We start from the raw sequence: 9,796 nt of genomic DNA, 5'->3' as shown, positions 1-9,796 counted from the left end.
ATGTTTGTGGCAGTTGTTGTACATGTGAACGTCTTCTATCATTCTGGTATGGTAGGGGAGAATTGAAAACCATGACTACTCTAGAGAAGTTATCTCATAGATGATTCACTATGTGAAAGAAGGAAGTAAGATCTTGATAGTTTCTGACCAGAGCACTCCTGATCATTTTTAAGTAAAGTAGCACCTTTTAGAGCTGATAAATTTAGATCTTATCATGTAATTTTGGAAATGAATAACCATTTTCTCAGTGTGAGTATTATATTTTTGGATTGGGGACAATTTTTTAAGAAGTTTGTGGAAATCAATCAAATATATATGCTCTCATTCAGGGGATGAAAGAGTGAAAATAAATTATTATTTATCAATTAAATGTACAGTCCAGATTCTTGGTAAATTAATTCAATTTACTTTTTCTTTTTTATTCGTGCAAAACACTTTAAATGAGAAATCTGGGGTATTTTAAAATGCCATTACTTATTTTGTTTTAATCGGCAGGTAATTCTCAAAAGTACTGTCCCAAAGAGCCTTTGCAATTACTTAAAAATCCCCAAAGTAATTTTTATGTTCCTCAATTCAAAAGAACCACATCACTGTATTTTAATATAAACTCCGGAAAAGGGGGGGGGGATGTCAAAGTTTATCCCAAGAGAATTACCCTGCTCTTCTCAACACCGGGATAAATATATATGAAAATAATAGGAGGAAATGTAATGCACTAAGTATTAAAACCATCAAAACAGGCATGTTTAAAATATTCTGTAAGTGGTTAAAAATAATTTGCACTCTCAGCCCACTGACCATTTGCCAGGGAGAAACAAAGTTGAGAAATTTGTATTAAAACATGACTCAGAGGGGGAAAGGCAAAGTATGGTAATGAAGGAAAGGCTCCAATATCATTGCCAATCGGTCCTTCTTCGGATCACGTGTTCTTGGCATCTTTAAAAGAACCTTAACTGGACTCAGACAGGCACAAGACCTTCCCAAAGACTGCAGCTTCTTCCCACCTTGCAGAATAATCCTAGACAGCTTGCAAAATGTGTGATGCATTTGTAGGTACCTGGAAACTTGTCTCTAGTGAAAACTTTGATGATTACATGAAAGAAGTAGGTAAGCAAATAAGTGGTGGGAGCACTGTAGCTATACCTTTTTCTCTGAGGAAAGGGGGCTGATGGCTGTTTTTCTCTCTAGAAGCATTGTCCAAGTTTGAAATTCTGCTTTCTGTATACAGACTATAAAAATAGCAAGTGAGACTCATTTGTTTGTAGAAATACTGTAGACCAAAATCACAACATCATGTGAACCAATCAATATGAAAAAGGGTCTACATGGAATTTTTATAGTTTACAGAAATGAAAATATTTTATTTGATTGCTAAACTTGGATATCTTTGGTTTACTTGGCTCTTTGTCTGCTTTCTTTCATTTCTTCTTGCATTAAAAAGGAGCAATAACTTGAAAATAAAACCATATTTATTTCCTAGCATGCGATAATGTCCTTTGATACTGAAAGCACTGTACTTCTCATCTTCATGTAATTTTGAAAGTAAACCTATTTTGACCAATTATTTTATTGTTTTAATGTCAATACATTAAATGTGTGGTTTTTTTATGGGGACAAAGATCTTAACTTTAGAGAGTATGTTCCTTAAAGGGCTTAAATATTTCTTTGACTAGCAAATTCGCGGGATGCGTAGAATTATTGAGTAATTTAAAAAGACAATATTATATACATAACATACCTCCTCTTTTATAGTGGAGGCTTCTGGGTTTTCAGATACTGTTAATGTTGCCAGAGTGCTCTGTGAAGATTCCCTGGGTAATTAAAAAGGAAAAGCAAGGTTGTAAGAAGTCAGGTTCCTACCTTCAGGCATCTTCACCTTGAACACCCCTCTCCCATACCCCTGTGCATGACCAAGTCATAGCCAGGGGTAAAATTGGGAAGAAATTTCATACAACATTTTTATTAGAGGTTATACTTTACTTTTTAAGTTCCAAGATTTAACCTCCCACTAAGTCAGCTAGGATAGTTTTGCTCGTCTATAAGTACTCTGTTCCTTGTTTGTAGAGAAAGAGGGAAATCAGCAACTTCAGCATGAGCGAGACCTAATTTTCTAGAATATCAATTAATTTTGATTCAAAAAACTAATATGTGCTGACATAGAAATGCCAGGGCTTGATGCTATTTAGCTATTGATTTTTAAAAATTTTTACACTTTTAATATTTATATTTAAGTTCTTCTACTGTGTTTTAAAATTATAAAGTACTGACGATAGGACCATAATATACCTCCTGAAATTAGCTGCTCTACTTGAAGATAGTTAAGCAGGTATCACCTTCATCAGCCATATAAGGACAGAATCTGGCAAGTGGAAAATATGATTTTGCCCATGGGTGGCTACTCTGGAATCACAGTTGATGTTGCATCCAGTCACTGTGTTGGCTCACTCCATGTATTTGATAACAGAGTCAAGACTTGAAGAGGCAACACATTCTTTTCCCACCTGTTACCACTTCTCTGCCAGGGAGCTAAATCAGAGCTTCAGCACCAATTGTTTTCTTCAATATTTCTCTTCCTGATTCCCCATTTCTAATCTTTGGTATCTGTAAGCCATCTTTAGTTAAAGAAATAGCTTAGATTTATATACATATGTTTTAAAAAATCCAACACATCCATTAACCATAGTAAATTCTGCATAACACAGGCAGTGAGATCAAGTTAATGCTGTGTATGTTGGGCTGTAAACTGTTCATCCCGTACCCTTTACAAGAAAAGTAGATTCCTCTTTAAAAAAAAGAGAAATTTATAATTTAGGTGACTGGGAATCAAAGTATTAATTACTAAACTTATATAATAGTGATTTGTTAAATTTGGAGGTTTTCACAGTTTGTGTCTAGATCCTTTTTAACCTTTCCTATAATTTATGGTAGCCATATCTCCATTCTAAAATGATATGAATGTAGTAAACATTTTGCCTTTGGAGAAATTAATCAAAATCTTCATTTCGTGGTGGAGTAATGTGAAAAGGCCAACAAACTAGATGGCAGAAAATGCATGAAGTGTAAGTTTTGGACACCCAAACAGGTGATTTTTTTTAACTGAATAACTCTTTGTTGGCCCCAATAGTCTATTGAGAATTCCATCTTTGACTGTGGATTAGATCATTTTATCTAAGAAAAAAATGTTGCGGTGCCCTAAGTGTTTCATGAATTGAATGAAATGACAGATGCTGCCTCAATGGCTGAGATGGCCAGTTAATATGAGAGTGCAGTGGCTTTTAACATATATATACATTTTAGAAAACTTCATCTTTGTACATATTCTTGTTGAAATGAACAGTGGGTCTCCTGGGAACTTGCATCTGAACTGCTGAGGGAAAATTTAAAGAACAAATCTACAGCTAATTGTGCATCATGTGTTTCTTTAAATATTAGCTTCTTTACTTGTCTGTAGGAGCTGTTTAAATGAGGCAATTAAGAAACTCAACAGTTTTCCCTTTTCTGCACACATGCCCCCACCTACACACACACATGCACACACACATATACATACTACAGCTTTTTCTTAAATATGTGAGAGAAAATTGTAAACCTGATGTTTCTTCTCTTCCTGCCCATAGGAGTGGGCTTTGCCACCAGGAAAGTGGCTGGCATGGCCAAACCCAACATGATCATCAGTGTAAATGGGGATGTGATCACCATTAAATCAGAAAGCACCTTTAAAAACACAGAGATTTCCTTCAAACTTGGCCAGGAATTTGATGAAGTCACTGCAGATGACAGAAAAGTTAAGGTGAGGAATAAGGATTAGAAAAGAGGAAAAGCCTGGTTGCTAAATGACCAACTGCTGCCTCCAAGAAGCTATTCTGTAAGGAAGAAAACCATCTAACACAGGCTGAAGATCCCTAATCTACATCTAAATCATGTTGCCTTCAATATTTAATTGGTGAATTTTACTTCTTTTTATAAAGTTGTCATTATTATTTTTAAAAAACAGGTTATTTGTCATTACATACATATAATATTTGAAGTGGATTAAGTAACATAATGTTGGAAAAATTTATAAAGAGTGGGAAAAAATTTTAAATCACTTATAATACTACTATCTCAACATAAATTTATTACCTATATTCTTTCACAGTATTTTTTTAAGTGCATGTTTGTATAATGTTCTGATCATAATGTATATATAACTTTGTATGCTTTTATTTTTTACATTTATTTTCTTGTTGCAATATATTCTTGAATTTAGAATTTCTAATGGCCTCAAAAGATTCCTTCGAAGGTGGTATATTTTTTTATTTCCCTCTACTATGTAAAAACTGTAACCACTTTTTATTGCACCTGCAGAGCATCATAACCTTGGATGGAGGTGCCCTTGTACAGGTGCAGAAATGGGATGGAAAGTCAACAACCATAAAGAGAAAGCGAGTGGATGATAAACTCGTGGTGGTGAGTATGTTCTAGCTACTAGATTCTACTGCTAGGCCATATTATAATCATCATTCCACCTAAACTAACAGATGATTGCTCTTGCTTATTTAGAACAAAAAGTGATTCTATTAGGATAATGGTTTCATTATGGCAATTGATCTTCATGCTTACAGCTCAGCCTGTACATGCTGCCCACTAAGGAAGCATTCCCTGACCCCTTGAAGCTCACACCATGCTGTATTAATCATTTGCTTGTATTTCTCACTCTCTGTCCAGATTGTAGGATTCCTTAAGGAAAAGACTTGTATCTTCTTGGTCTTTATATCTCCTTACTATATTACAACATCAGGTATAAATAGAAGCCCGGGACAGATATCTTTCAAATGAGTATTGTTTCCTTCCCAACACTGAAGGAGACAATAAACAAACCAATGGTTTAGTCCTGTGATTGACCAAGAATTTTTCTTTTTGTGTCTAGGAATGTATCATGAAAGGTGTCACCTCTACCAGAGTTTATGAAAGAGCATAAGTCAAGGGACATTGAACTGGATAGAAGTTTGCATCGAACCCTATGACATTCTGTTGGATATATTGTCCAAACATATATTGTTATTTTCCACTAATTAGCAGCAACTAATTTTTCGCCAATCTGATTTTATTCAATGTGGTTGCATTTCATTGGTTAAATAAAATATTTTAGAGTTAGAAGGTGATATAATGATCTATTCATTGTGCCAGAGAATTTCTTGCTTATAACTCATAGAAGGAAATAGTAAATTGTGTTATTGCTTTGTTTCTGGTATAAGAAATATGATTTTTCATAATATTCCAAGGAAAAATTTAATATTCATGAGTTTTCCACTGTCTTAGTAGAAATTGTGCTATTTTGGAATATGAAGTCTTCTTTAGTGCATCTTCAGTAAAGTAACTTTTGCAGAGACCTAAGATAGTTTTTAAAGTACAGTAATTTCTCCTTATCTACAAGTGATAAATTCCAGGACCCCTAGTGGATGCCTGAAACCATGGACTGTATTGAATCCAATATATGCTGTTTTTTCTACACATCCATAAATATGATAAAGCTTAATTTATAAATTAGATACAGTAAGAGATTAACAAAAACTAATAATAAAATAGAACAATTATAACAATATACTGTAATAAAAGTTTTGTGGACTTGGCATCATTAAGTAAAATAAGGCTTACCTGAACACAAACACCATGATAGTGTGATATTTGATCTGATAGCCAAGATGGTATGGTAATGGATGGGGAGACAAAGGGACAATTCACATCCCAGATAAAATAGAGAAGGACATTGTGAGGTGTCATCAAGCTCCTCAGAAAAACATGTAGATTACAATCACTGAATTGCTTATTTATGGAATTTTTCATTTAATATTCTCCTACTGCAGTTGGCCTTGGATAACTGAAACTGTGGAGACTTTATGGGTTCAATTCCAGAGCACCTCAATAAAGCAAGGATCACAATAAAGCAAGTCATATTAAATTTTTGGCCTTCTGGTGCATATGAAAGTTATTTTTACACTATTAAGTGTGCAATGGCATTATGTCTAAAAATGTATATACCTTAATTTAAAAATTCTTTATTGCTAAAAAGTGCTAGCCATCATCTGGATCTTCAGCGAGTCCTAATACTATTGCTGGTGCAGGGTCTTACCCTAGTAACATCAGAGATTACTGGTCACAGGCCACAATAACAAATAGAATAACAATAATGAAAAGTTTGAAATATTGTGAGAATTGCCAAAATGTGACTCAGAGACACAACGTGAGCAAATGCTTTTGGAAAAATGGCATCTATACACTTGCCCAACACAAGGTTGCCACAAACCTTCAATTAGTAAAAAAAAAACCACAATATCTGTGAAGTGCATCAAAACAAATACAGCTGGCCCAGGTGCTGTTAAGCATACCTACCTGTCCTGGAGCAGCCAGAGAGAGAAGTAGAGTAACAACACAGGTCATAGAAAAAGATTTCTAGGCCGAAATTTTTAATCTGAAATATTATTGGTAAACTAAGCTATCTCTGAGGTCTCTCAAGAATTGAGTGCAAGTGATTATTGATACAAATGTCCTCAAAGTGGTTTCCAACTTTTCTTACCAATGGAAATTTTATTCAAATAAAACATTGAATATATTCTGGGATTTTTTAATTCAAATGAAATCCCTATAAAATTCCAATATATAACACAGACAAAAATGATAATGAGGCTTTTCAGGTAGGGGTGTGTGTATGTGCATGCATGCATGTTAATTAGTTCTTCTGCCTTGTGGAAGATTTGAGGGCTTTTCCAGTGATCTGGAGTTTTATGTACATAGAACAAAATGTCCAAACTATGTATTTACATTTTACAGTAAGCCAACATCTGTTAAAATGTGTGCTGTGGTTGATATAATTGTGTTTGTGGTACTTCTTTTAAAAGCATGTCCATTATTTTCTGAACACCTATCCTATGTATAACATCAACACATGGAAAGGCTAAAAGATAAGTTGCTGATCATAAGAATTTAGCTAAAACATAGAAGCAATCCAAGTGTCCATCAACAGATGAATGATAGCATAATATGGTCTATTCATACAGTGGAATATTAAGTGTTAAAGGAAATTCTGAGATATACTACAACATGAATGAAGCTTTGAGGACATGCTGAGTGAAATAAGCCAGTTACACAAACAAAAAAAACCCTACCAAATACTGTATGACTTCACTTAGGTACTTAGAGTAATAAAAATCATAGAGACAGGGTGTAGAATGGTGCTTATCAGGGGCTAGGGAGAAAGAAGAAAGGAGTTATTGTTTAATGGGGACAGAGTTTCAGTTTTGCAAGATGAAAAGAATGCTGGAGATGGATGTTGGGAATGGTTGCATAACGGTATGAATGTATTTAATACCACTGACCTGTATTGGTTAAGATAGTTAATTTTACATTACATGTATTTTACCACAATGAAAGAAATTAGAAAAGAATCTAGGGTGGTCCAGTTAAAATATTATACATACACCAATAAATTATGTGATGTATTTCTTAAAACTTTTGTAGCTTCTGGTAGTAACTTTACCAGTGTGTCTTGCCAATGGAGAATGTAGCATATTAAAATTAAAATTTATTAAGAACTATTTAATATCTAAATTGTCACAAGAAAGAAAGTTTATATAGACAAGGAGATATTGTAGAAGCATATAAAATGAGATAATGAAGAAATAGCATTGAAATCATTATGAAAATAAAACATGTAAATGGTTCTATAACAAATTACTGTATTCTAGATCTTTTATTAGGCTTAACAATTGAGAACATTCTACCTTGAAATATTTTTACTCAAGGAAATTGTTCAGGTTTTGTTTGTTTGTTTTTTATACACAAACAAAGGTGCCAAAGGCTGTGGTGGCAGCAGTGTGACCAGCAGGGAACTGTCTTGGTTGAGGATGGAGACTTACATGGCCATAAGGAAACACTGAACAAAGGCCAAGGGAAGCCGAGAATCCCTCAACTAGCTAATGACCACACTAAAAGGCCCATCATATGAGCAGGGCGGGTGAGAACAATGTATTCAAACCTCATTTCTCGTCGCTATTAGAGAGACTAGAATCCATAAGGAGGGGAACTGTCAAGTCAAAAAGAAATAAACACTGCTAATTCCTTTTGTCATCCACTCATCAAAAATTTATTGAACACCAATAATATACCAGGGATACAGAGGTGACTAAGACATATTTTCTTTGCTTGATAAATTTACAAATAGCTTAGGGGACAGTGGGAGATTAATTCCTTGCAATACTATGAGAAAAGTTCTCAAAGAAACTTCTGTTAAAATATGGTTGTGCCACATAATAGGGATAAAGTAGCTCTGAGCCAGTGTCACAGAGATGTTGGCATTGGATTTGGAAAGATGGGTGATGCCGTGAGGCTGTGCACACAGGGCTGATATCCTATGCTGAGTATAATTGGCTGTTTTGAGAGTCCAAATTCATCATTTGGCTGAAAGTTATTTACAAAGTCATACCAATTATGCAGGCTTAATGTGCAAACCACAAAAACTCAGACATAAGATTGTTTAAATAATAATGGAATTTATTAATTCATATAATAAGAATTTCAGAAATGAAGTGGCCTTAGTTCCTCCCTGCTTTTCACCCTGCCATCCTCAGTTTTGGCTTTATCTTTGAGTTGGTAACACAAGAAAGCGAACTGTAGAGGTAAAGAGAGACAATCCCTCTGGCTCTCTTCAAGGGGTGAGAATATTTGCTAGAAGGCAGAAATTTGACTTTTCCATTTGTCTCATGGGCCTTCTGAGTGCTAAAATGGACCACAGGATTGATTTCTGGCAGGGGACTTAAAGAAATGATGTTTACACTAATGGGAGACCTTTTCCCTACTGGTCCGCTAGCAAACGTGTGTAGCCATGTATGTTTGCTATCTTCCTGAGGAGAGTACATGCACACCTATAACTGGTTAGGCAAGCTCTAGTCATGTACTCTTCATTAGAACACCACCTCTGAGGACACTTCCAACTGTGAAGGCACTTATCTTGAGCCCAGGTCTCAGTTTCCTGAAACTGACTCTGGGTATTTTGCTTCCCACTTTGCCTGATATTTTAATAACTGTTCCACCTATAAAGATACTGCATTATACGTTTCCTTTTTATATGTTTTCATCAAAAGAAATTCTTTAGCCTACTTAATTTATAATCTTGTGGTACCAAAACATCAAGCTTTTACAAACTTTTTGTTCTTTTCACAAAGAGATGGTTTGAATAAATATTTGTCTGAATTGAAGGAATATTTAACACAGGCAGACAACAGTACAAATATTCTAATTTTTCAGCCTTCTTCAAGACAACTGGAGCTCAGGGCTGTGACATAAATCTACAGCCTCTGACTCTAATCCTTGTTAGTAAACACAATACTTGCAAAGTCCACTTCCATTACTTGGGATGCAGAAGATTATTTCAGACATAATTGCACAAAGATTTCAATTACCTGCTTGTTTATCTTTAAAATGCATATATCAAAATATTATATTTCTCCTGAAAACTTTCCCTCACAATTTCAAGAGGTATCTTTTAATATTGAGCTTACTTTGTAAGCCTAAAAGGTGAATTTTCCAAGCATTAGTTCTACCACCACTTTTGATCTTAAATCACAGAATACTAATCAATGATAATTGTTACTTTTCTTCCCAGTTTACAATTACTCTTGATGAAGAACAATGATAATATTAATCATAGCCCACACCTCACTCCAAGCAATTATAGATATTTCAGTTACATTAACTGATATCAGTTCATCAACCTTGCAAGGAAGGGAGGGGAAGGTATTATTTTAATGAAGAGAGTTCT

General features: G+C 34.6%; 1 protein-coding gene across 1 annotated transcript; it reads left to right on the top strand.

Annotated features, from left to right (window-relative positions):
- The first annotated feature begins 945 nt into the window (after positions 1-945).
- On the top strand, positions 946-5,582 carry LOC150004586 (fatty acid-binding protein, adipocyte). The gene is made up of 4 exons (XM_090283767.1): positions 946-1,107; positions 3,618-3,790; positions 4,348-4,449; positions 4,910-5,582. Exons 1-4 carry the CDS (start codon positions 1,035-1,037, stop codon positions 4,958-4,960), a joined length of 399 nt encoding a protein of 132 aa, XP_090139893.1. The 5' UTR covers positions 946-1,034; the 3' UTR covers positions 4,961-5,582.
- The last annotated feature ends 4,214 nt before the right edge of the window (positions 5,583-9,796 follow it).

This window comes from Furipterus horrens, unplaced genomic scaffold, assembly GCF_987537825.1.
Source record: "Furipterus horrens unplaced genomic scaffold, mFurHor1.1.pri manual_scaffold_7, whole genome shotgun sequence".
Lineage (NCBI taxonomy): Eukaryota > Metazoa > Chordata > Mammalia > Chiroptera > Furipteridae > Furipterus > Furipterus horrens.
The sequence above is the reverse complement of the archived record's forward strand: the minus strand, read 5'-3'. Positions and strand labels throughout refer to the sequence as shown.